This window comes from Neofelis nebulosa, chromosome 1 (assembly GCF_028018385.1).
Source record: "Neofelis nebulosa isolate mNeoNeb1 chromosome 1, mNeoNeb1.pri, whole genome shotgun sequence".
In the NCBI taxonomy this organism is placed as follows: Eukaryota; Metazoa; Chordata; class Mammalia; order Carnivora; family Felidae; genus Neofelis; species Neofelis nebulosa.
The window spans coordinates 129,153,128-129,180,896 of record NC_080782.1 but is presented as its reverse complement, the minus strand read 5'-3'; the positions used below and the strand labels follow the sequence as shown (position 1 = coordinate 129,180,896).

General features: G+C 38.8%; 2 protein-coding genes across 5 annotated transcripts in view; one reads left to right on the top strand and one right to left on the bottom strand.

Moving 5' to 3' along the window:
- Positions 1–11,380, top strand: part of UBE2B (ubiquitin conjugating enzyme E2 B) — a 14,406-nt gene extending 3,026 nt beyond the window's left edge. The window contains exons 3-6 of the mRNA XM_058736250.1: positions 519–544; positions 5,711–5,800; positions 9,783–9,871; positions 10,830–11,380. Coding sequence (XP_058592233.1) covers positions 519–544; positions 5,711–5,800; positions 9,783–9,871; positions 10,830–10,958 — 334 coding nt within the window. The 3' untranslated portion in view covers positions 10,959–11,380. The remainder of the gene's footprint in view (positions 1–518; positions 545–5,710; positions 5,801–9,782; positions 9,872–10,829) is intronic.
- CDKN2AIPNL (CDKN2A interacting protein N-terminal like) lies at positions 3,330–27,769 on the bottom strand. Of its 4 annotated transcripts, none has more exons than XR_009263709.1 (5): positions 27,474–27,769; positions 26,085–26,184; positions 20,449–20,551; positions 14,912–15,069; positions 3,330–4,501 (listed from the first exon to the last, which is right to left on the bottom strand). XR_009263709.1 is itself a non-coding variant. In XM_058736251.1 (3 exons), the coding sequence occupies exons 1-3, from the start codon at positions 27,710–27,712 to the stop codon at positions 20,540–20,542; spliced, it is 351 nt and encodes a 116-aa protein (XP_058592234.1). In that variant the 5' UTR covers positions 27,713–27,768; the 3' UTR covers positions 19,848–20,539. The 4 variants fall into 4 exon arrangements, 1 of the variants encoding a protein (XP_058592234.1); XR_009263708.1 differs by lacking the exon at positions 3,330–4,501 and adding an exon at positions 7,906–8,945; XR_009263707.1 differs by lacking the exon at positions 3,330–4,501 and having other exon boundaries at positions 11,991–15,069.

Sequence of the window (27,769 nt, the reverse complement as noted above, 5' to 3'; positions counted from 1 at the left end):
TGAAAGAACTAATTAAACTTGATAGTGCTGCTTATGAAAGATGAAATTGGCATATGGAGGCAGGGAAGAGATTTGAGAAAAAAAAGTATCTTTCTTGGTTTATATCAGTTCTGTCTAGCTGTTTGGAACAAGAGCTTTACTGGGAAGCAGAACACTGGTGTTACAGTTTTCTTTAAAAGTGATTTCCATCTTACTGATGTAAATTGAAAATACAACTTTTTCTCTTAAGAAGACACTGGTTGGTATTTATGAACTTAATTCTTCTTCTAAGGTTGTGACCCCCCCCCCTTTTTTTTAATTTAAAACCAGCCTAAAATGAAAACTTTGAAAATAGTTACCCTGTATGCCTATATCTCTAAAAATCTAGGGCTAACATGACAGTGAACCAACACTATCTTTAAAACTTCACAAATCAGTAGAATGAGCCCCTCCTTCTCTGAGTTTATCCTTTTCACTCTTAAAAATCAGGAAGAGGCAGAATGAAAACATCTTTTAATCAGAAATCTTCTTGTTTTCAGACCAGAAGGGACACCCTTTGAAGATGGTAAGTCATTCTCATTATGTTTTCTGTAATATTAGGACACTGCTTTTTAAGCAGGAAGTTGTAACAACAGCATATCTAATTTAAAACTATTTTCTGTCATTATTAGGTCATACTAAAACTAGTGCTAAGAAGTCATAGTTTACAGAGGACTTTCTTTCCAAGTCACTTTGATCACTATCCATTGCAAGTTCTTTGTGTTACTTTGGTATTTGGCTGTAGAACTATAGGCCTAGTTGGTAGGTTAAAGGAGGATAATTGTGCACTTTTTTCGGGGGGGGGGGGGGGCGGTGGGGAGAGAGAATCCCAAGCAGGCTTCACACTGTCAGCGCGGAGCATGATGCCAGGCTCGAACTCATGAACTGTTGAGATCGTGACCTGAGCCGAAATCAAGAGTCAGATGCTTAACCTGATGAACCACCCGGGCGCCCTTGGTGCTTTTTTAACATTGGTATCTATGCTGATGGGGTGTTGAGCCGAAATTGCTCTTAAACACACATAGCTGGGGCACCTGGCTGGCTCATTCAGTAAAGCATGCGAATCTGAATCTTGGGGTTATAAATTTGAGCCCCATGTTGGGTGTAGAGATGACTTGATAAAAATAAAATAAGAAATCTTTTAAAAAATGGCTACCAGTAGTTTCACACCTAGCTAGCATTTGACATCCATAAATAGGATTCTGCATGATCATTTGTCTCTTAAATTTAGTATTTTCACCAAGACCCAGGTCCTTAGATTTTTCCCTAATTATAGCATGGATATTAAGAATTGTTGAACAGGTTTGTTTTAATTATCAAAATGGTTTCAGAATTAAGCCATTGAAGATAATTTGCACAGATACACTGATTGCAGTACTGTTTTTAAAGAGAGAACCTGAATGCCAGTAGGGGAAATGGTTAAGTAAATTATGATATATCTAGATTCTAGAATATTATGTACCCGTTAAAGAATAAGGTAGATCTGGTCGTACATTTCAAGACACAAAAAAAGTTTCAGAATAACATATATTGTATTACATTTTTACTAAATATATACATGCAGGTGTGTGTGTATTAAAGGGTTTTATACCACACTTACCAGTGGTTACCTCTGGGTGGGGGTAAAGAATTGAAGAAAAGGACTTAAGGACTTCAGCTTTTTACACTTTATCAGGAGGTTCTCAGGGCTCCCTTAAAGTCCCTGAAACTGTTTCACGGATACCTTGTGATCAAAACTGTCTGTTTATACCAGGGTGTCTGGTATGTGTCCAGAGTTAAGTGTCCAACTCTTAATTGCGGCTCGGTTCATGATCTCTTAGTTCATGAGATTTGAGCCCCGCATTGGGCTGTGTGCTGACAGAGATTGGGATTCTTTCTCTCCCTCTCTCTGTGCCCTTACCACACTCACTCACTTTCATTCTTTCTCTCTCAAATAAGTAAACATTTAAAAAAATTTCATATCACTAGTGAGGCACTATTTGCCTTGTTTATTTTATTCAAATTAGTACTAATGGTACAAAACCTTTAGTAGTTATAAGTGGACCTGTGCAGTTTAGCATCTTGGCACAAATCAAGATGGTGGCTCTATACTGTACTAACAGTCATTGCATTCTTTTTATTTATTTAAGAAATAAATGTATTTTAAAGATTTTAATTTTTAAGTAATCTCTACATCCAAAATGAGCCTGGAACTCCCCACTCTGAGATCAGGAGTTGCATGCTCCATCGGCTGAGCCAGCCAGACACCCCATATTCTTTGTAATTTATTGATTGATTGAGGAGGAGACAGAGAGGGAATCCCAAGCAGGCTCTGTGCTGACAGAATGGGGCTCGAACCCAGGAACATTGAGATCATGACCTGAGCCAAAATCAAGAGTCATTCACTTAACTGACTGAGCCACCCAGGCAACCCATTGTTCTTGGCGTTTTTTAAAGAGATGTGCTGTTTATTATTTTTTTTAATCTTTATTTAAATTCAAGTTAATTTCTTCTGTGATTTTAAAAGTTACCAATTTCACTTAAAAACATCTTGATGACAAAAAAGATACATCTTGGTAAAAAAGTAAATATTAATACTATTGAATTTTGAACCTTGGGGTGCCTGAGTGGCTGGCTCATTGTTACACATCCGGTTCTTGATTTTGGCTCAGGTCTTGATTTTAGGGTTGTGAGATCAAGTCCCATGTAGGATTCTGTGCTGGGCTTGGAGCCTGCTTGAGATTCTCTGCCTCCCTCTTCCTCTCTCCCTCCTCCTCTCCCCCCTCCTCTCCCCCCTCCTCTCCTTCCTTCTCTCTCCCCCTCCCTCCTTCTGTCTCCCTCTCCCTTCTCCTCCTTCCCTCTAAGCCCCTCCCCTGCACCCCCCCCCCCCCCCCGTCTCTCTCTCTCAAAAAAAAAATTCTGACCCTTTAGTATACATTTTTAAAATCTTCTGTGTGATTAGGTGGGAAGTATGCATAAAACACTTCTGTGACAATTGTCTGGAAAAAAAGCACTTGTGCAGTTGTCAGAGTTGCAACATAAACTGCTTTTCTTCATGGAGCATTTCTACTTGAATGAATGACTGAGAGACGAACTGTCATAATTTAGATTTGACTGTATGGCAGACATACTTAAAAGTGATGAAGTGAACTGTACTTCAAGACTTCTCTGATAAGATCAGTAGGTGGTTACCTAATTGTGATTTGTTTTTTGATAGTATATAATGAAATGTGGCAGAATTTACATTTGTATAAGTCTGTATTTTTTTTGTTACTAATGTATGATACTAGAAAATTATGGATGAATAAAAGATTTATGCATTGTGCAACAGATTTTAGTGTAACTGATGCAAAACGTTTATTGATACGGTTTCAGATTCTACATTGCAATTAACCTTTAAAACCCTACCAGTTCTTTAGTAATCAAAAAAGAATATCTACAACTATCTGAAAAAACAATGAAAATACTCTACTTTTTCATTTACCGATTTTATGAAGTCTGATTTGCTTCCTATCCCTCAACCAAAACAGCATATTGTAACAGATTGCAGAAGTAGCTAAGAAAATCCAGCTGTCTTCTGTTAAAGCCAATCATTAAGGAGACTTGCAGAATTGTAAAACAGTGCTACACTTCTCACTATCTTTGGCGGGGGGGGGGGGGGGAGATAATATTATTTTTAATTTAATGTGTAGGTTACACATATACTTAGGTTTCATACTTAGGTTAATGTGTAGTGAGTTTACAGTAATTAATATTTAAAATTTTTCTGAGTTGGGGGAGCCTGGCTGGCCCAGTCATTAGAACATGTGACTTTTGATCTCCAGGTCAAAACAGTTAGAACCCCATATTGGGCATAGAAATTACTTCCAAAATTTTTTAGTTCAGTCCTCTAATATAAGAAATACTGATAGTTAGAGACACCTGGCTGGCTCAATCAGTAGAGCATGCAACTCTTGATCCAGGGTTGTAAGTTTGAGCACATGTTGGGTACAGAGATTGCTTAAGCAAAAAATCTTTAACAAAAAAAAAAAGAAAGAAAGAAACACTGATAGTTAAATCCAGTAGCATGCTGGAAGCAGTTTGTACCGATTCATGACAACAGAATGTTAAAAACTGGGGGAATTGTTGGAAGCTAGTTACTAAAGAGCCAATATTTTTAAATGAAGTTATTTTTCATTTTTGGTGGAAATATATAAAATGGTATGCTATCACATGTATCTCTCCCCATCTTAATATTCCGTTGACTTCCCATTGGAAACATGGCTGTGGTTGGGAATACGAGTATAAAGGGGTCCTGAGACTCCATAAGGTAGGGGAAAATCTTGAAAATAGGTTTTCTAGGGGCACCTGGGTGGCTCATTCGGTTAAGCATCCGACTTCAGCTTAGGTCATGATCTCACGGTTTGCCTTGGGCTCTGTGCTGACAGCTCAGAGCCTGGAGCCTCCTTGGGATTCTGTATCTCCCTCTCTCTCTGCCCCTCCCCCATTCATGCTGTGTTTCTCTCTGTCTCAAAAATAAATAAACATAAAATTTTTTTTTAAAAAGCTGTTCTGTATTTGTGTAGCCTGAAATTTTTACATTATACTTTTTTTAATTAAACTGTAAACTTTCAAAATACATTATTAGACATAAGGCTGCCTTCACCATTTAACTGTACATTTCATAATACCTCGATTCAGAATATGAAATAGATAACACATTTGATTTTGCTTTTATCTTTGACCTACCTAATCCCAAATGGCAAAAAAAAAAAAATGTAAAAGAGAGGTTATGTACTAAATACGTAAAGGTAAAATACAAGATAGAATAAATAGAAGAAAGGATTTTTGTTTTGCTTTTTAAAACTGCATTGATGAATTAAGGGAAGAACCTTGTAGAAACATCTGGAATGGTTTAAACTTCTATTGACTTCATTAGGAATAAGGCTCAATTTACAGAGTATTACAAATACTCAAGGGTTGTAGTTGGAATGCCTCTTCAACCTTTGGGAAGATTTCCTCAAAATAAAAAACTGGATAGTATATAAACAGAAAAGTCTAGAAAGACAAAACCACTAATAATGGTTATTTCTGCATAATAAATTTGGAATTGGAATTGAGAGTTCTTAGTACACTGTGAATAGACTGACTTTGTTAGAAGTGCATAAATTTTTTAAAAACCTATGCTTGTACTTACCATAAAATACTGCTTTACACGGTGTACCACTTTGGTCTGTAACCTAAAATAGGCAGTTACACTAACACTAGTGATTCTTGGCATATTTAAGTGAACAGATTCGTATGGGGACAGAAGAGACCTTTCAGATTAGTGTCCATGCCTCCAGTCTAAGTCATTTGTTGTGTGGTAGTTACCCTCTCTCACAATCCTTTGGCATACACCCCTGTAAGCTATAATAAACTAGCTGTAGTTCCCCAAATGTACATTTTAAACTTTGGTAGCTAGGGCCAAATTGCCTTCCAAAAGTATGGCAGTTAACATTCCCACCGATAGCACTTGAAAGTGTGTGTTCCCAAGTGCTTGCCAGTGTTGTGTGGTAACCAGTCTAACGTAAATCAAAGTGTTTTTAGTGTGTTTTATGTACTAAGCCAAAATTGACATTAATTTTTGTGTGGTTGTGCAAAAACACCAGTATTGGGTTGGGGATTCGTTGATGAAGAGATTAAAAATTTTGCTTGTCTTTACTATAATTATTTTGGTTTGTTTTCTATCTAGGTACTTTTAAACTAGTAATAGAATTTTCTGAAGAGTATCCAAATAAACCACCAACTGTTAGGTTTTTATCCAAAATGTTTCATCCAAATGGTAAGTAACATTTTATTACACTTCACAAATGATGAGGGGAGGGGGGAAAGAGTGGCAGTGGCTTCCTTCCTGTTAGGCCTTCCCTTCTACTTCTCACTTCTAGATGTTGCTTCCATGTCAGTATTAGCTATGGTTTTGTATCCTGGAATCTTTAGAAGGTTCCAAATTTCAAGTAAAGTTGTTTTGTTTTAATACTTCTGATTTTAAAATAATATCCTTTTTATTCTTTTTTAAGAGAGGTGCTTTTTTTTTTTTTTAAGTTTATTTATTTATATTTAGAAAGAGCATGAGGAGTGGGGCAAGAGGGAAGGAATCCCAAGCAGGCTCTGCATTGTCAGCAGAGCCCAGTTTCAAACTGTGAAATCATGACCTGAGCTGAAACCAAGAGTTGGACTCTTTAATTGACTGAGCCACCCAGGTGCCCCTAAAATAATACCTATTTATTTGTAGAAATGTGAAAGATACCAAAAATAATTTGTTGCTTAAAATTTAGCTTTTAAATAATGCAAGTGCTTGTTCAAAACTGAGATTGTTCTATATAATTTCTTTATAGATACTGTGATATAATTTTTTATATAGATATATAGGTACTGTGAGTACCTTATTAACTATTCTTTTACATCCTTTTTTTTTTAATTTTATTTTTTTATTATTTTTTTAATTTACATCCAGATTAGCATATAGTGCAACAATGATTTCAGGAGTGGATTCCTTTAATTCCCCCTACCCATTTAGCCCATCCCTCCTGCCACAACCCCTCCATTAACCCTCAGTTTGTTCTCCATATTTATGAGTCTCTTCTGTTTTGCCCTCCTCCCTGTTTTTATATTATTTTTGTTTCCCTTCACTTATGTTCATCTGTTTTCTTTTATATCCTTCTTAATGGCTGTAGAATGTTTTATGAGTCATAATTTATTTAATGTGTCCAGTTGGTGATTTTCAGTTTATAATTTATTTATTTTTAAAGTTTATTTATTTAGAGAGAAAGTGAGGGAGGAGCAGAGAAAGAGGGAGTGAGAGAATCCCAAGCAGGTTCTACGCTGTGAGCCCAGAGCCCAGTACAGGGCTTGAATTCAAGAACTGTGAGATAATGAACCGAGCGAGATTAAGAGTCAGATGTTTAACCAACTGAGCCACCCAGGCACCCCAGTTGGTGATTGCAGAACCTGACTTGGGGCTCAAACTCCTGACCATGAGATTGTGACCTGAGCCAGAATCCAGAGTAGGATGCTCAAGGGACTCAGCCACCCAGGTGCCCCTTAAATAGCACTTTGAACATTCTTGAAAACCTTCCCAAATACCCATACTATTGTTATAGAATATAAGCTTTTACAAGTGGGATTATTGGGTCAAACATTCATATGTTTTCAAGGCTTTTTTAAATACAGTTTTCCATTTTTTCTCTATTCCTATTTTCACTTGTAGAAATTACTGTTTTCCATAAATGATTGCTGAGTGACTCTTTATAATTAAATTTGCTCTTCTGTGATCTCTTATTTATTTCAAATATATGTATATTCCTGGATTATAAATACAGTATGAAAGATTTAAGTTTTCTTTTTTATAACCTTTGTTCATTTAAATATGGTCTTCTCCATCAGTTCACTTAATTCCAGAAGGAGTCACTTAACATTTATTCCACTTTTATCTTAGACTTGTTATCGAATCAAATTCACAATGTGGTAAGAAGGCTCTGTAAATCAAAGTGGGAAACACTGTATAATGTGCAGGGGGGGGTGGTGGTCTATGTGTGTAAGGTGTGTAGTATTTTCAACCTTAGGGAAGCATGTATTACATTATTTCTCATCCCTTTGTATTAATAACATGGTTTCCCTTTTTTCTTTTATCAGAATTTTATTTTCAGTTTATTTATTTTGATAGAGCAGGAAAGGGGCAGAGAGGGAAGGAGAGAGAGAGAGAGAGAGAGAGAGAGAGAGACCCAAGCACGCTCAGAGAGAGAGAGAGAGAGAGAGAGAGACCCAAGCACGCTCCACAGCAGCAGCGTGGAGCCCAGTGTGCTCAAACTCCCCAACCATGACCTGAGCCAAAGTCAGATGCTTAACTGAACCACCCAGGCACCTTAGTATTTTATTAACTTTCTGGTCTACTTTTTAAACATCTTTATTTGAAGTATCATTCATGTATCATGCTATTCATTCATTTAAATTGTACAGTTCATTGGATTTTAGTATATTCACTGAGTTATGCAGCCATCACCATAATCACGTTTAGAACATTTTATCTCTCCCAAAAAAAATCCCATGACAACGAGCAGTCCTTCTCCTTTGTCCCAGCACCCCAGCCCTAGGCAGTCATATTTTCTGTCTCTATGTATTTGCCTATTCTGGACATTTCATATAAATGAAATCCTATAATTCACGTGGGCTTTTTGTAGCTTTCAGCTAGCATAGTTTTCAGGGTTCATTGATGTTTTAACCGTACTTCATTTCCTTTTATTGCTTCAAGTGAGATTTCATTTTATGAATATACTGTATTTTGTTTATCCATTTATCATTTGATGGATGTTTGTGGCTTCTAGTTTACTTTGGGATTACTTTAAATAGTTACTACTTTGAAACTTAATCTATACTTAAGTGTTTTGTTGTGTAGACTTGCCAAGTTTGATGTTCCTGTAGGATAGATAGTAAGCCACTGTAAGCTGCTTTAAAGCGGAGAGTTAAATCTGATCTAAAGCTAAAAAGTAGACATAGCTAGCACATGGATGGTCATTGACGCCATGAGAGTGGATAACATCGCCCAGAGGGTGTATACAGGGCAAGAAGGAAGAGGATGGAGATTAGAACCCTGAGAAATGACAGCATTTATGTATAATTTGCCCCTCTCCCCAAAAAAGCCTCACTATTCTTATCTTTATGTGGAGTGATCTGGCTGGTTCCATGAAGTTTTCCAAAGTTTGGCAGTATGTATAACATTTAAACGGATTTACCCTTTATCAAGACAGAGTTCCACTTGTGGAAGTTTATCATGTAGACATGTAGTCTCACAAGTGTTCACTGGGGTGCCTGGGTGGCTCCGTTGGTTAAGCATCCTACTCTTGATTTTGACTCAGGTCCTCATCTCACACTTCATGAGTTAGAGCCCCGCGTTGGGCTCTGCACTGATGGCATGGAGCCTGCTTAGGAGTCTCAACATTAAAAAAAAAAAAAAAGAAAATTATGTTCATTAATTCACATACAGTTTAAGAGGGGAAAAAAACCTCCCAAATGTTAAAGACTTAAAACGTTTTAATCACTTGGTTTTCATTTTTTATGAAAGGAATGCATACTCGTTTTAAAAATAAATCATAAAATACAAGAAAAGGTAAAAGACAAGACCCTTTATAATCCTGTGATTTACAGATAGCCTATACTTACTTTTTGACATTTAGTCTTACAAATGTTTTTGTGACTACACATATTCCAAATGAAAAAATTTAAATATTTTGTAAATTCTTTACAAAATTTATTGTAAATTTTTACCACATTTGGAATCTTACTGGGGCATCTGGGTGACTTCGTCAATTAAGCTTCGACTATTGATACCAGCTCAGGTCATGATCTCACAGACATGAGATTGAGCCCTGTGTCAGGCTCCATGCTGAGTGTGGAGCCTGCTTGGGATTCTGTCTCTTTCAAAATAAGTAAATATTTTAAGAAATAATAAATAAAAATGGAAACTTACTAACATATCATGTATGTCTTTGTATATCATTACCTTAGGGTGGATATATAAGTTGTTTTTTTTTTTTTTTAAGAGCTTTATTTAAGGAATTTAGAAATAGGGAATTTAAACAGATTCAACTCTGAAATTCTTCTGATGAGTGCAAAATAGGAGAACACTGATTTTTCTGTGAGACAGGGTTTAGTAATTAATGTTCACAACTTCTGATGGGGCCAGGCATTCTATTTGTAGTAAAGATTTCTCTTTAACTGTTAAGTATGATAAAGTTAATATGTAACCAGTTTTAGTGTTGTCTTTGCAGTGTATGCTGATGGCAGCATATGTTTAGATATCCTTCAGAATCGATGGAGTCCAACATATGACGTATCTTCTATCTTAACATCAATTCAGGTAAGTGTGTGTTAGGATGCATCATGATTTTTCAAGATTGTGCGGGATATAGTCAGCTTCTTTTGGAGCACTCTAAAGACCCAAGTGAGCAAACTAAGCTTCCCAGCACCCAGGTAACCAATGGCACAGCTTGGATAAAAACCCATGATTTTTAGACAGTTGGTCTGCTTTTTTTGTTAGTGACCACACTGGACCAAATCCATGGTCATTTTCCTGATCCTTGTGTAAATAAAGTGTTCTCACAGGTCAAGCATGAGTTGTGCCCAAGAAGCATAGCCAGAGGATGTGGAGAAGGAAGAAAACTCTTCTTGGAGATAGAGAAAGATGATTGCTTATAAAAACCATAGAGACCTCAAGAAACTGCCAAGTGCAGAGAAGCAGTCATGAGTATGAATATGTTATCCCATCCGAGAAATTGTTTAAAAAAAAAAAGAAGAAGAAGATAGTGTTAACCATCTGTCAAAACACTCTGGTGGGTTCAGAGTTGACCTTGAATGAAAGTTTTGGAGAGAGGTGGACTGAGGGTTATTTTAGTTTATGTGGATTTCATAGAATCACAATTAAATTTTTGCTTGAGACGTTTTTAAAGCTTTTTCTATCACATTTCTTTTTAATTCAGATCATTTTATAAACATTGTTTTCAGCTATTTCTATTTCTTGGCTAATGGTTTCAGTATGTTGAAGAATATTCTTTTCCAATTTCCTTGAAATTAGAGGTCTTAAGACAATTGAGAACTATGAGTTTTGGAAGTTTAAGTTTTCTAGCATCAGGAAAGTTATTACAGTGATCAGGCCATTTCTGAAACTATTTAAGACCTAAAAATACAGAAGATCTATCTGCCATTTCATTAGTGAATAATTTGTTGTTTTGTACGACTCCTGTGCTTCATATCTAACCCACGTTAATGTAAAGAATAACTTTGCAAATCTTTTTTTTCTTTTCTGTCTTTCCATCTAGTCTCTGCTGGATGAACCGAATCCAAACAGTCCAGCCAATAGCCAGGCAGCACAGCTTTATCAGGAAAACAAACGAGAATATGAGAAAAGAGTTTCGGCCATTGTTGAACAAAGCTGGAATGATTCATAATAGACAACTGGTCTGTTAATTTTTTTCATCATTGTTGTGTATAATTTACCTCTCAGTAGAAAGGCTAACACATTTTAAGTGCCACAGGTTTTAAGGATTCTGCAGAAAAAAAAAGTCCTTCAGTTTAGAACCTACAAAAGCTTGTGTATCTTGATTAATGTACTTTTTATTGCATGGTGTGAACTAAGTTATTGCTTACATAAATTTGTAATATATCCTGTTTGTATTTTTTTCCAAGTGTATAATGTTGGTGTGGAGTTTTCATGACAGAATAATACACATTTTGTAAATCTGTACTTTTTTCAAATATTGAATGCCTTATTTTTGAATTCTTTAGATTTTTAAATTGGAGAAAAGCACTTAAAGTTTTTTATATATGAATATTACATGTAAAGCTGTTAAAATACATAACTTCAGTGCAAGAGACTTTGTCACTTATTTCCTTATCTGTGTAGGAGGGGTTAATAAGTCTCTAGCTCTCCCATCAATTGATAGTTTCATTTCCAATTTCAAAAGAACAGATTGATATTTTATCAAGAAATTCTTCAAATTTGATTCTAAACACCAATTATAATTTCACACTTTATTTTGAATGAATGAAACTATATCAGTTTCACTTGAGCAATCATAGACATAACTGGTTTGATTCTGTCCCACTCTGTATTTAGGCCACTTGTTACTGTTTCTTCCTGCACTATTTACTGTTAAACTGTACCTTTTGCAATTCCACAGTTTGTACCTCTACGTGAGGAATTGGCACCTCTACCTGGAGCACAGAGCTAATGCAATTTATTTTGCTGCTTGATAGCACTTTAAAAGTTTTTTGATAAAGTAAAACTGTAAACACTTATCAAAACCCATGCCCCACTATTAACACTGAATAAGATTTGATTGCATTGGTTTAGCAAGGCAGATATTTGGAAGGAATCTTGGTGTAACTTAAAATATTTGAAAACTGCCTTTTAATGCAATTGCGTATCTGTTTATTCTGGAAAATTGTTTTAATACCAGGACCTGCTGAGTTGCATTCTCTTGTGGAGATTTTTTTTTTTTTTTTTTATCTCCTAAGTTGTATAAAAGTTGTACTGCATCTTAGTTTACTGGATAAATTTAAAACACAGTATTGTAGAAAGCTAATACAAAGCTATCCTATGCCTTCAAATAGCACAGAAAATGGAAAATATACAAGTAAATTCTGTTGAACCACCTGTGTAGTCTTTCTAGTTCAGTTAAAACAGCTATTGAGTAACCCCAGTAGTTTCTTGTCCTATTCTTAACAGCTTAGTAAGCTAGTAGCTGCTTCTCTGTTGGAAGACTGTAGGATAGCAACATGTACAGCTTCTATTAAGCAAAGTTTAACACTGGAAGGATGTTTCCCTTTAAAAGTTATTACTTGGCAAATTTTGGAGTAAGTATGATCTTAGGAAGCTTTTCATACAAATGAGAGTCCACTCACTGGAATTAATGGCCAAAAAAAAAAAAAAGTTTAAAGGTACTTTTTGGTCACATCAAATGTGTGATGCTTTCATATTCAGCTCTCAGACAAATTATAGTTCCCGTAGACATTACTCCAGTGACTGACTGACTCTTATTTTTAAATACACAGTAGGTATGAGAGTCTCCCCTCTTATTTCATTAAATGCTATTTGGTTACTGCTTCAAAATTTATTTTTACCTTAATCTGTTTTCCTCTTCCCATCTAAAATTGAAACATTTCAGGTATTGATAATTATAAGAGGGTTACATCTCACTTTGCAGGGAGTCTGTGAGCTCCAAGTCCTAAATTCACAACCTAAAACTCCTACCATGAAACTCAACATTCCCAGTAGAGAAAATTCTTAGGAATATTCCTCTCCCAATTACCCCTCAGGTATTTTCTTCAGCCTTGGAACAGAGTCCTATTTCTTTGGTTGAGTACTAGATGAAAACCCTCTATTTATAAGGTTAGATCATACAAAAAAATGTGTAAACTAGGTAAATTTTATAAATGTATGGCAAGAGGCTAGAACTAAGTTACTTATTTTGGTATGAAGTTGGATTCATGCTGAAGTTTAAATCCATTTATGATGCATTTTCCTCTGTAAAAGTACTTTTTTTTCCCCCATATTTATTTATTTTGGGGGAGAGCACAGCGGGAGAGGGGCAGATAGAGGGGGACAGAGGATCGGAAGCGGGCTCTGTGCTGACAGTGGTGAACCCGATGTGGGGCTTGAACTCCCAAAATGTGAGATCATGACCCGAGCTGAAGTCAGATGCTCAACCGACTGAGTCACCCAGGTGCCAGCACCCTGTAACAATGGAATGCTCTACATGCATGGCATTATTCAAAACACTTGAACATATGATCACTTTCAAACTCACAGTAATCCTGTGAGGGTAGCTAACCATTATGTTACAGATGAAGAATTAGGTACACAGAGATAAAGTGACTTGGTCTAGGTCAACCAACTAGCAAGTGATAGAGCTGGGATTTGTACCTGGCCAATCTGGTCTTTTACCCAAGAACTGTACTGCCCCTTAGGAAATATTAAGGAATTAAGTTCACAGTTTTAGAAAATCTATAATACTTTAGTTGATTTAGAATTATGTACAGATTTATATCTATCCAGTGAAGAGGTTTTCTTGACCATTATTTTCTACCTCCCCCTTTTTTTTTTCTTTTTTGGTAAACAAGTAAAGTCTGGATATAGGAACACTTTCTGCTCTCTGATATAAAAGACTATGACTTAACAATAGAGCACATTTTAACCCCTTCATGGAACTATTCTTGAGTCAGTACTCTCCCCTCCCCAACCCCAACCACCCAATAAAAAAGTTCCATGAATAACTTCTGAAACTGATGTAAAAATTCTGACTCCTGTAGGTAGAAGGTACTGGAGAAGAAATCTATTAAAGGTGCCTTAGTTAACAGTATTTTGTGCTGAGTAAACAAAGTCTACTTAATTTATTCATTTAGTACGCTTAAGAAAGAACCCCCTGGGGTTTATATAGCAGTTTAGAGTTTTGTTTAAGGTATTTTGATCTCTCAATTCCAGATTTTAAAAGATAGCAATCAACTTTTTAGGTCTTGGTGGTATTTATTACAATTCCTTTCTATTGCATTTAGCAATGCAAAGTCCCAAAGGAATCTCAGTTATGTGAGGATTATTATGTAAATTAAAAAGTCAGTGGTTGCACAGCTATTAAAGGTAAATGAAATTGTCCATAGGGCAAGGGCCTTGTGCCAAGACAGTAGCCCTGTTACTTCAGTTCCCATCTAGTTAGGAAAAAACTGAGCTGTTGTCAGCTAAGAGTAAAGATTAGTTACCTTTAATTATTCAAGTATATGACATATTAGAGGAAAGAGATTAGAAACAAAGTTTTACTGTTGAATTTACTTTTTTCTCTGTCCTCTGAAAAAGAAGATACAAGTGCGTGTGCCATTCCTCTTTGAGTCATTTCTCCACCTCCCCTATCCCTCAACTGCATTGGTTTAAAACAGTTTTGTTAATAGTGTCTTGAGGTTTGTACATTTCCTGTCATAGCATGGGCTAGGGCTTTTTTTAGTTGGCCAAAAAGACAAATGAGCTGTGCCTTTTGCAAACCTTTTTGAGTATATGACTCATGTCAAGCTCAACATTAGTGCTCCTTGCTGGTTGAAATCAAGAATCCTGGAAGGAAGGGCTTCAAGCTTCCTCTTTGGCATATGGAGAATTCAGACTTGGGTAAAAAGCCCGAATGGAATGACTTTCAGGAACTGCCAGTGATTTGAGTGCTAAAGATTGGCCACATAATGCTTTTGTTTATCGGTGACATGTCAGTGACACTTTTGAAAAGACTCCAGAGTGTGTACTGTGCTGAGAAAAAGCAAATAACCTTTTAGTTAGTTAGGTCTTTATATGGTGATGGTGTTGGTTACAAGTATGATGCCTTCTGCAGGCTTTTGGGGGGAGGTTAGCTATCTAAACTCTTACCTGAAAGACTGGGATCCTTAAAGTGCCACGGGGTTGAGTACTTGTCTAGAGGGAACCAGAGCCTATCTCTGAAAGGATCTCCTCAGGCTCCATCAACCTGTACCATTTAGTTGTCATTCTTCCTGGAATGCAGGACAGATTCTGTGGTGTCTTGAAGGCTGCCAAAACGCAAACATAAGAGCACTTAAGGCAGACCTCTTAATGCTGCTTCCTGTCTGAAGCCCAAAGTATAAGTTGCCCTTTCCTTTCCCCCTTTACAAACAAGGCTTTTTGCCAAGAATAGCACAGCCCACCTAATGAATTAGACTAGCTTCCCTCCTGAGTTGGAGAATGTCAAATGCAGAGAGACTTGCAGCTCTTTGGCCTCTGTACAAAGTCATTTTACAAAACTGAGTTAGGAAATTTTTATGTTACTGTGGTGGTGTAAGTACAGAGACCAATAAGAACTGGAAACTTGTCCTGATAACATCCTGGGCAGAGAATAGGAAAAGAATCCACAGAGTCCAGCCCATGTCATCAACTTCAGCAAAAGCTTGGAATATCACCTCCAAAGGAAAGCTGGATTAGTGACCCTGCTGGGTTTTAGTGGGCTTTGGTTAGAGAACTGTACCTGTACAACACATAAGGCTTTGGTTTCAGGTGGAGACTCCCTGGAACAACAGCTGGAAGGTTGCCTTTAGAATGAAGACTGTCAATCCCAGGGATGGGTACAAGGGATCTTTTGCAAGCCAGAAAGATCAGTGAGAGCAATACTGGGGCCTGATGACGGTGAGGTTGATGGCCCATTTTTTCAGGGAGAAAGTTTCTCTGGCTTTTGTTAGCCCTTACACATCAGTTAGTTGATGGACTGCCCATTCTTTTGCACAGAGCAGCTTGAGAACACAGTCACCATGGCACCCTCTCAAGACCAACTATGAGGGATCAGGCTATAAAAGCAACAGTACAAGTACAGTTCCAAAGACTGGAATGTAAATCAAATACTAGGAACTCCTTTCCAGACAGCCTCTGGCAGTACATGCACAAGCCTAGGCAGGAGGCCAATAGAACAGCAGAGGACCTCCAGGTTCCAAGCTCCAGATCCTCTGGAGACACTGATTAGCAGGTTTCTGGGTTTTGTTACAAAAGTAGAACACAATCATAAAAAATAATTTGGTAAACACATAGGTAGAAGGAAGCACGAGTCACTGTGAAGTTGAAAACAGCTGGCTCAAGGGGAAGTGGGGCTGTAGGTGGTGGTCCAAGCCCAACTGTTTGTCATGTGGAGCCTGTAACTCACACCAAGTTTTAAGGAATCTCCTACAGCTTACAGGTGAGACTCAGGCAAGCCTACCACGCAGCCAGTGCTAGAGCAAAGGCCACATTCATGGCGAAAGGAGCACACCCATAGCCTTTGCCGGACATTAAATTAGGGCTGCATGGTTCAGTGCCTGCTGCCATTGAGTTTGCCAGCATTGCTACTGAGTACCTACTGTGTGCTAAGTCACATCTTTGGTCGTACTCTATAACTTCAACTGATGTGTTCTGCCCTTCTGCAGCCCTGGGGATGGAGTCTGACCTTGTGGGGGTCATTGTGAGTGCTAATTTTTCTTTTGTGTAAATACAAGTTAGTTGAAACATTTCATATTTTCCCAGTTTGTCCTCAAAGCAAGAGTAGGGTAGGAATGAAACAGGGAGAACTCACTAAATGCCAGGTACTTAAAGACAAATTTTTCCACTGAATCCTCCAATCAAGATCAAAGCAAGAATCATCCCCCACTTTGAAGACCCCTACACTGAGGAGTGAAATAAATCAGGAGGAACGAATTCCCTACTGCTTCACAAGTTCAATTAAATTTTTTTTAATGTTTATTTTGAGGGAGAGGGAGAGACAAAATCCCAAGCAGGCCCAGTGCTGTGCTGTGGGCAGGGAGCCCACGCAGGACTCCATCCCACAAACCATGAGCTCATGACCTGAGCCGAAATCAAGAGCTAGATGCTCAATTGACTGAGCCACCTAGACAGGCACCCCTCAATTAAATATTCTTAATATGAGAAAATGTCAAAGGGAAAGGAAAATGCAGCCCAACAGTGAGATTGTGGTGCTAGCATTCACAGCAAAGCAAGGGCTTTAGTCAGTAGGCTCAAACAGTCCAGGGTCAACCTTATTGTTAACTGCCCTTTCACCAAACCAGGGGAAGACCAAGACCTGCCTCCACATGCCCTCACAGCATTTCTCTCAGGCAAGTAGGCCAGAGGGCCATAATCAAGGATATTTTGGGGTCATTTGCCTACTTTTCCTAGGCTGAGAAAGAAGGATGGGACTTGGGCTGGGACTACTTGGGTAGTTTCTAAAGAGCCACCCTTGACTGACAGTGCTGTCAAGGAAAAAAGCTCTGGTTCACATGCCCATGTTTAGGATAGATTAAGAATTCTAGCTTCCATCTAATGGGATTTTAATAGTCTCAATTTTTACTTTCTTTTTGATTCCCAAGGGAATCTGTTCAGGTAATACATTCTTGTTCCCTCCACCTCCTCAGCTAGTCCTCTTGTCTGTGGGCAAGGCTTCAGGCTCACCTCCCTCTGTGATGAGCACATGTGCAAAGGACTCTGCCCCTACTGCTGACATTGTGAGAAAAACTAAACCAAAACGAGAAGGGCAGCCAACACACTGTCACCACTAGGCCTGGGAGTCCCAACTTGCAAGGAGCAGAGTAAACTTGGGGAAAGAAACAACCTCCTCTGGTTTGTTTTTCACTTAAATAAATAAATGGATAAACAGGCTCTTTCGCTTCATTGCCATCTATTTTAATGACAAGCAAGGCAGGAGAGATTCTTTATTTTCCCCAAACAATGTATGTGTGTGTATCTATATATCTCCATGAGGGCAGAGATTTTTTTAGTGTGCATTCAGTATTCATTGAAAGAAGCAATTTCCATATGACCACAAACCTATTTAAGTTCTAAAACTCTTGCCTCTAAGATTTGTTTAGTCTTAACTCCTACAGAAACAAAAGGTGTCCCTGAACTAGTCAACAATGAGAGTCGTGACTAGATGACAGGATACCTAGCTGACAGTCTCTTTCCAGACAAAAGGGTACCTCACAGAGACTTTACAGCTGGACAGCAAGGAAACACTTAGGTTATCTGACATTTAGAATAATATAAATCTCATTTCAGATGCAACAATGTATTTTCAGTGCTGTCTACTACAAATAGCAAAGGATCAGAGGATGGGCAGTGATAATGATTCCTCCCAGTGCCCATGAAATAGGTAAGCCACAGGTCCACATGGATCTTGGAAAATCCTTGCCTCTGCCAAAGCAGAGAATTTCATCAGCTGGGCTATAGGCTCTAAGGAATATTGGAAAAAGGAATTTTCTGGGTAACATAAAAGGGTGTCATGGTTAAGTGAGCACCCTACACAGTACTGTTATTACTTGCTTCTCACAAGGTCTTGAGACTTAAGTCTTTGACAGAAAAGATACTCTCTAGTTATGATAAGGACAGTTTACCATGTCCTTCCTCTTAATCTCATTTGATCCTTACCCCATGTTAGACAGGAATGCACATACCAAGGCAAGTATCTTACAGCAAACTCCTGTTTCAACACTAAGAGTGGGCTGTTTTACCTACACTACAAGGACTGCTCCAGTGCAAAAATTTAGATTTCTGTGCTACTTTCTATTCCAGAAAAAGATAAAGGATGAAATTCTAAAATACTGGTTCATTTTTTAGATGAGAAGAAAAACAGAAAGCTTAAGCTGAGGAAATAATGAGATAAGCCATTAGAAAATGGTTATCAGAAAATTTACTTTTGGTTAAGTAGAGAAGTCTTCAAAAATAAACTGAAGAAGAATGTTGGGGGGCGCAGCGGGGCGCAGGCATGGAATCTGTGCACAGATTAAGCTTGGTTTATGCAATGGATACATTCCTGACAGGATATTGCTATTTTACTGGGGCATTATATCTTACAGTGGAAATGGGATCCATGATGAGAAACTTGTGAAAGATGCATTAAAGTGAACAGCCCCACTCTGGTATTTCCCACTTTATAATTTGGTTTTTAAACCTCACAAATTTGTACAGGTAAGCAGAAAAGAAAGAGGCTAGGCCATATTTGAGGAAGGGGCTGAGGCTCACTGAGCAGTGGCTTAGCCCTGCAACATCTTCATCTCTGCCACATCCGTCTGGTAGGGATTTCTATGATCTCCATTTCCCAGGTAAGGCCAGGGAGAGACATGGCTGATCCAAAGTTCTATCGGAGGTCTTGAGCTCACTTGGTCTACCCTAGTGATCGCTACAGATTAGAGCCACAGGATGCACAGAGATGAGTTCCATCCAAGATGTGATGGTTAGCCTTGAGCAGTGAGAGCCTTCCCACTTCTCTGTTGCCAGAGAAATGCTCCCACAGCCAGCTCTCTTCAGCATTTCTGGGTTTTTAATTTCCTGAATTTACTAGTAGGCTAAGCTAAGACAGGGTTCACTGTCTTTTTCACCATTACCCTCAATACCAAGCTCAGTGATGAGTGAATCCTGCTGTGACTATTATATTGCTGACCCCAAATGAAGTCCCTCTCTCAGGATTTATGCCTGGATATTGCTTCTTGGCATTTTGGCTAAGATCAAGGGTCGGATTTATGCCTGGAGGTAAGTACTTAATTGTGGGTATTAAATAAGAAAGAGAGGGCACCTGTCTGGCTCAGTAGGTAGAGCATGCAAACTTTCATCTTGGGGTTCTAAGTTCAAGCCCCATGTTGGGTGGAGAGGTTACTTAAAAATAAGTCATAAATAAAATTATAAATAAAATGGAAGAGGGAGGGGATAAAGAGCAGATATATTAAATAAAAGAGGGAAATTAGTATGAGAACTTCAGAGCAAAACAACATTGCACTAAAGTATTTCTTCAGGGGATATGTGCAAGGCAATCCACAAATATACAAGACCAAAACCCTCAGGGTCCCTCCAGAAAAAGAGAATGTGGGTTTTATTCAGCAGCCTAGGAGACCTTCTAGAGAATCTATAAATCAACTGGCTGCCTGGACCAAGCTGTGGCATCTGGTATCAGTTTTAAAGGCCAGATGCCCTTTCAGAAGTTGCCTCTTCCCATGAGTTGGCAGGTACTTGAGGCCTACGATTTGATTCTCACTCATCTCTTAAAAAAAGATAAGTGTGTGTAGCAATGGCCATAAAGATGGCATAAACTTCAGAAAGAAATAAGGAAATAAAGGCTAGTCTGCCTCAGTTTGGGGGGGGGGGGGGGGGTGGAAGGGAACACCATAAAACAGAATCAGACTTGAAGATACATTGTTGAAAAATCCAAATTGTAAAATTCATTACCTACAATTATTACATCAACATAAAAAAAATAGGGATTTTTTAACAAAAAGTTTGACATTCAAAAAGTAAGAATAAAAAAAGGCATGATTTATAAATCCACAAATATCCATGCACACTTTTAGAATGATAGCTACTGGAAGAATGAGACCTTTTAAAACTCCAATCTAGACAAGACTATCTGTCATTCCAACTGCCTCTTGATTTCCTACAGGTTGAAATACCAGGAATCTTAAGAGAGCTGCCGTGGTCAATGTCACATTCATCCCAGCCTCCTTCCTAAGCTGATGTTGAAAATGTGATGAATCTTCTGCATTAGCTTTGATGCTGGGGGGAAAAAAAAGAAAAGGTTATTGAACTATGTAGTCCAGCCAATCAAATCCATAAATTAAAATACAGCAGTGATACACTATGTACTACCTACGTGGAAAGTACACTCAGAAATTATTTTACTACATATAGAAAACTCAACAAAACAATGAACATAACCATCCATTTGGAACCTAGAGCCTAATTTTTTCTCTTGTCACTCGTGATCTATAAATGTCACAATGAAAAGTGATGAGAAATACTTGAAATATAACTTTTTTCATGGCATGCTCTGCAGTGAAGGGTTCTAAAAGCAGAATCACACAAACACTGTTCTAAATTAAAATCAGTTGAATCCAGGTAGTAATTCACAAGATTTCACATTGACTCTGGATAGTTAGGAGATGTGAAGGTTATTTATGTATTTCTGGATTTCGCACTATTAAAAACTGTAAATGCATGTCTTCAAATAGTGGCAAAATGAAGCAAATATATTCTTTCTGGGTGCTCTCTAGCACCTTTGATAAATTTAAACTTGGCTTTAGACAACTTTTAAGCTGGGTGTGAAGAAATCATTTTGGCTGTCACCTTGTATTCGGATTTCCTTAACATTCAGCAATGTGAGTGAATCAATCTGAGAGTCTTTTCAGTAATCAGAGTTTTCAAGGTATGACCTATTTCCTAGCTAAGCCTGTCACTTCAGTCTTTCTGAGCAATGAAAAAGCAAAATTCCTTAGGAAAAGCAAAATATAAGTCTTCCTCCTGTTAGAAGAATACAACATCACTTAAAGAAACCATCTTTAGTCTGAAGGAAAAGAAAACCCCCTAAGATATCTTTCAAATTTCCAAAAGGACAGACCAAGACGATAGCAGCACAAGCTTGCCACAGCTTTGGCTGCTGCAAATACGGTCTTTGACATAAGGTGTTAGCACATGATTCTCTCATCCTGGGCACCAACCAGGCGACACACTGACCTGTGGGGTCAGATAAAGCTTTTCTTGCTTTTTCTATTTCTGGTGGATAAAGGGGGAAATGTAACTCCACTAATCTGACAAGCTGCATTTGTTTTACATTATTATTTTTTAAAGATTTTTTTTTTTAATGTTTATTTTTGAGAGAGGGAGAGGTGCAAATGAGAGTGCAGGAGGGACAGAGAGAGCAAGACAGAGAATCCCAAGCGGGCTCTGCACTGTCCACACAGAGCCCGACAGGGGACTCAAACTCACGAGCTAGGAGATCAAGACCTGAGCTGAAATCAAGAGTTAGACACTTCACCAACTGAGCCACTCAGGTGCCCCTGCATTTGTTTTAATGCTCACAATTAACTGCTGCCTTAAAATCACATCTCCTTTCACCAAGGGAGTGGCTGTTCCATTACCTTAGAGCTTGCCAAGACTAGACACAATGCACAGAAAGAACTTCTTGAAATGCAAGCACTCTTGTTTTCCTACTTTCTCTTTCACATTTCATATACAGTCACTTTCTATACTGCCATGTTCCTTCTTGGATAAAAATGTTCTCAGGAAAAATGGGCCAAGAAATTCAGTTGACAAATTCTATGAGCCAAGAATGACAGCTTCCTAGTTAATCACTCCTCTTTCTTCTTAAGACCATGGTCTGGAAATATTAACTCTGACAGTCAGAGTAATAACACCTTTCCTGAGTGAGCTGCTGCTCTTTGTTAAGTATTGCTCACTAATGGATAAAGCTGGTCAACCACAAAGGCTGCTAGTAAGTGGCCAGGGATGGCTGTTAAATAACAGATTGTGTGCTCAATATATTTGTATTTGAGTCAAAAGAAAAATCATACCCTCCATCTATTTGATATACCAATGCTCATTTCTTCTCTGGGACCAAAATAGTTAAGAGCTGGATAGACTACAGAGATGTATTTGCTTCAAAAGTGCAGAATAACTACAAAATATTTTTAAATCTTAAAGACATTATGTCCTAAATTATCTTCACTGTCCAGTCTCAAGATACCAACAATTCCAGTTGATTCATTTCTTTTTGCTAGCCAGCTTCAAAACCCACCTAAATTCTAATTTCAGAGCTTAAGATCTATTCTGGGCAGAACTACAACAGACATTTTCAGTACATGGCTCAATATCAAGCTTTTTCGGTCTCTGGGCTGGCATTATTGTTTAATGTTTGCTAGCCTCTATCACATGCAAACACCTCAGGCAAGAGACAAAAGAACGGCGAAGTCCCCACAACACTTTCCAGGAGCCTCTCCGGGATATCCTTCAACACCACACGAGTCTGTCATAGCACACACATCAGAAGACTTCTTAGGATCGAAGTATCTACAAGAGTCTTTTTTTTTTTTTTTAAGTTTATTTATTTATTTTGAGAGAAAGCATGAGCAGGGGAGAGGGGGAGAGAATCTCAAGCAGACTCTGTGCTGTCAGCGTGGAGCCTGACATGGGGCTCCATTTCACGAACTCTGAGATCATGACCTGAGCTAAAATCAAGAGTCAGATGCCTAACCAACTGACATTTTATTTGAAGGAAGCTGAGACACACATATTCTTAAAAACACTCTAGAAGTATAGGCTCCCCGCAGGCCTCTTCCAGGTGACAACATGAAAATAATTAGTCTGCGGGCAGAGCTGCTTTCAGGGATACTGGGTTCATGCCTGAGGACTCTTCTCTGGATGTTGACACTATGAAATAACACTGTCAAAAATGAATATCACAGGGCAGAGGATCCCTACATTTTTGAGGTTCAAGACCCCTTTACAATATTAACAGCTTCGAGAGACACCCTGGCACAACACACACACACAAATTTCTGCACACCAGTCTATGGTCATACCAATCAATTACAAAACCTCCTTTGTCTCTCCTGATCTGCAACCCAAACACCACGAAGGGTCCTTTTTTGTTTTGTTTTGTTTTTTGGTCTTTTTAAAGTTTATTTATTTTGAGAGAGAAAAAGTGCAAGTTGGGGAGGGGCAGAGAGAGGGAGAGAGAGAATCCCAAGCAAGCTCCACACTGTTAGCGCAGAGCCTGATATGGGTGGGGCTCAAATCCATGAACCATGAGATCATGACCCAAGCCGAAGTCAGATGCTTAACTGACTCAGCCACCCAGGTGCTCTTCCATGAATGGTTCTGATCTCTCATAGTCCAGCATGACTGGAAAGACTATGTACACTATTGTATACTAACTACACTACTACACTATTGTATAGTTACATACAAGACAGAGAAGTGTAACAGAAAACTGATGTGAAAAGTCTTTAGGGAGGGCACAATACCTCTTGGAAGCAAAAAGCAAGGAAAGAATCTGCCACAAGCAGTTAGTTAGTAAAAGCTCATCCTACTCCTCCTGCCTACGCCTCCCCATGGGGTGCACTCAAGTAGCCATCAACTATCTAGCTGCTCCGTGACTGAGCTCCAGGAACCTCACCACTATGGGACATTGAAGCACTGACTAGAGATTTTTTTTAAAGTATTACAGAAGACGATCCAAAAAGTCAAAAACTTCCAATTCCTGACTTCCAACTTCAGATTAAAAAAGAATATGAATATATATATGAAAAGAATAAAAAAGAATATGAATATATATATATATATATATATATATATATATATTTTTTTTTTTAGCATAACTATCTGAGTGGGGTATGATGTTTGAAGCTGAAGTACTTTCTGGGAAGCTGAAGTTTTGATTAGTTCCTTGATACCCACATAGAAGGGAACCTCTTTATATGCTCTGCCTCCCAAAACAAGACCCAACTGGGGCAAGGCAAGGGCTTACCTATGTTTCTGAGGATAGGACTAAAACAGGGGGCATGAGTCTTTCACTCTATCGGTTTGGTCAATTTTGTAAGTTTTTTCTGAGCTGCTCTAGGGTAAGCCTATACTAGGTTTTAGAGACAGAAGGACTAAAACTTTAGGCACCATCTCTCCCCTTGAGAAGCTTACAATCCTCTAAAAGAGGCCTGAGTAAAGTGCCAAGGAAACAAACTTTGGGAGAGGAAGCAATTAATTCTACTGCCTAAAAAGGCCAAGGGAAATGATAAAAAGCATGTTTGGGGGGGATTTTGAAAAGCAACCAGGATGCCCAGCCCCATCATCTGAGCTGCTTTCTGCCACTCTCCAGGGCCCCAGCACCAGGACCCAGATACAAGGCTCCACAGGCAACAGCTCACCATATAAAGTGTACAACTTCAAATCAGACTAAGCCCTACAGAACAGGGAACACCTATATGTGAGCATTATTCCATCTACATTCCCATCAGCAAGTCAGAAGGGCCAAACAAGTCTGGTTAGACTCTCACCCACTGGGGTAAAAATGTTACCAAAAAGATTTTTTCAATAAGTGTAAAAAAGTAGCACTCTAGCCAACATTTTCTTAAAAAGTAAGCAAAAAGCTCAAAACAATGTTCATAAAGGAAGTTTGGAGGAGTGCTTGGCTGGCTCAGTCAGTGGTGCATGTGACTCCTGATCTCAGAGTTGTGAGTTCCAGCCCCATGTTGGGTGTAGAGATTACCTAAAGATAAAATGTTTTGGTTTTTTTTTTTTTTTTAACGTTTATTTATTTTTGAGACAGAGAGAGACAGAGCATGAACAGGGGAGGGTCAGAGAGAGAGGGAGACACAGAATGTGAAATAGGCTCCAGGCTCTGAGCTGTCAGCACAGAGCCCGACGCAGGGCTCAAACTCACGGACCGCGAGATCGTGACCTGAGTCGAAGTCGGACGCTTAACCAACTGAGCCACCCAGGCGCCCCAAGATAAAATGTTTTAAAAAATAAAAAAGTTTAGAGGTTGAGTTGATGTATTACTCCACCAAAAATGTGTAATTTAGTTATCTAGCTGTGAAAAGGTTTATACCAATTACAGAGAAATAAAAGTGAAAAGGCACATAAGTGTCTATGGATAAATGAAGGGATAAAGATTACATGCTATATATGTATGTGTGTGTGTGTGTGTGTGTGTGAGAGAGAGAAATGGAATACTACTCAGCCATAAAAAAAGATCTTGACATTTGCAACAACATAGGTGAACCTAGAAGTTATTCTGCCAAGTGAAATAAGTCAGACAGATGAAGACAAATGCTGACAAATGATTTTACTTATATGTGGAATCTAAAAAAAATGAACAAATAAAACAAAAAGATTCGCAGACATAGGAAACAAACTGATGGTTACCAGATGGCAGGTGGGTACTGAAGTGAAAGGGATTAAGAAGTACAAACTTCCACTTATAAAATGAATAAGTCATAAGGATGTGATGTACAGCACAGAGAATACAGTCATTAATACTATAAAAGCTTTGTGTGGTGATAGATGGTAACTAGACTTCTCATGGAGATTATTTTATAATGTAAAAAAACATTATGATGTACATCTGAAACAAATAGGATATTGTAAGTCAATTATACTTCAGTAACAAATTTTTAAAATTTTTTAATGAAAGGGCTTAAATCCTCGAGGAGTAAACAAGAACATTCAGAAAACAATATACTCTAACATATATCATCATAAAGGCAGGGTCCATTAACTCTATACCATTTCAAATGCACTGAGAAATCCTGTTTACCTTTTTCATTAATTCACTTCTGGTAGTAAACTGTGGCAGGTCTTCCACTTCAATCCCATCAGCCATTTCCATCACTTTGTCTAAAAGGTCTTTGTTGTAACTGCACAATAAAAAGTAGTAAGATAAAAACCCTGGAGGAATTACTTGTCACTGTGGACTAATAAGAAATTGCAAGTAGCTGGACTGTGAACTCGACTCTTAGAGCTCTGATGTGATACTACAGGAAAGGGACACATGTTCAACAGTAAATTTGGAAACAGTTCTTCCAGCTTGTGGACTCAGAAGTGGCTCTAGGAATGCCAATAGAGCAGTCTTTTCAAGACTTCCAAACCAAAAAAGGATTTACGAAAATAGACGCACTATACATCTGGCAGTACATATGCATGGATACAGTATGAGGACCAAATTTTATTTTTTAAACACATGGAATTCTGGTCTAATGTAATCATTATTTGTTCATTTGTCCAATTTTCTGACATTTACCTAATCTTGGAACCCATTACCCAGGATTTCCCAGGGCACCTAGAAAATAGAGAAAAAGCCTTTGGCACTGCTTCTTCAAACCCTGTTCTAATAAGCCCCAACATCTAAAAGCAAAACCAAGTGTCTAGGGGTTGGAGGGGCCGTGTGACCAGAGTCAGACATCCATAAGGTGCACAGAAAGCAGGACTAAGCCGAGTCCTCTTATTATCCTAACAATTTCAGGACGCTAAAATAAAAGGATGTGGAGCTTCAAGATTTGACACCTTCTTCAATGAGCGGGTACAGGCACTTCAAAAGCAGTCTCTTGAAGGCATCTGTTACTTTTATATCTGTAAAGGCAGAGAGGCAATGGCTGGCTCTTCCTAAAGGTCCAACAGAGGGGAGAGTGGAGAGAAAAAGCCAAAGGCCACAAATTACATCCTGCCATAATTGGTAAAATCCACTAATCCTGTCAAAAACCATCCGGCCCTCTCTCAGCTACTTCATATGTAAATTGGAGACCTCAGTTTCTGTCTCTGCACGTTTGCCACGTGGGTGGAAGGAGCCAAGGCACTTAAAAAAGTACTTGGCAAAGATGATGGTTTAAATTAATAGTAATAATACACATAACAATGGCATTTTAGAGCCCACCAAAGGTTGAGCTCTTGCTAGATAGCAGCCTGTGCTAGGTGCTTTTTTTTAGTCTTTAACATTGCAGTCATCACAACTCACTTTCCAAATGAGAAAACTGAGGCTCAGAGGTTAAATACCTTTCCAAAAGGGCGGACTAACGTGGTCAACAGCCACAGGTTAGAGCGCCAGGAGGTTGGGGGCGGGGTCAGCACTGGCAGGGGGGGCTCAGCCCGAGGGGAGGGCTGCAAGTCTGAAGGCAGGGGACAGGGTCAGCCAGCCCGCAGGGGTCCGCACCTGCAACCCAGGAAGAGGTGGTTGGCCCACACCATGGAGAGGGACAGCAGCTGGTCCAAGCGGCCACCACCATCTGGCGGGTCGCGGTAGTCGGGCAAGTGGCGCAGGATGAATTCCATGCGAGCCTTCCATTGCTTCTCGCTCTCCGAGTAGGAGCGGAACTGCTCCGCGAAGTCAGCCGCCTGCCGCACCCCCGAAACCAGCTCCGCCACCGCGGCAGCCGCCTCGCCACCGACCATGGCGCCCTCCGCCGCCGAGGGCCGCACCCGCCCGCCGCCTTCCCGACTCGCACCGCG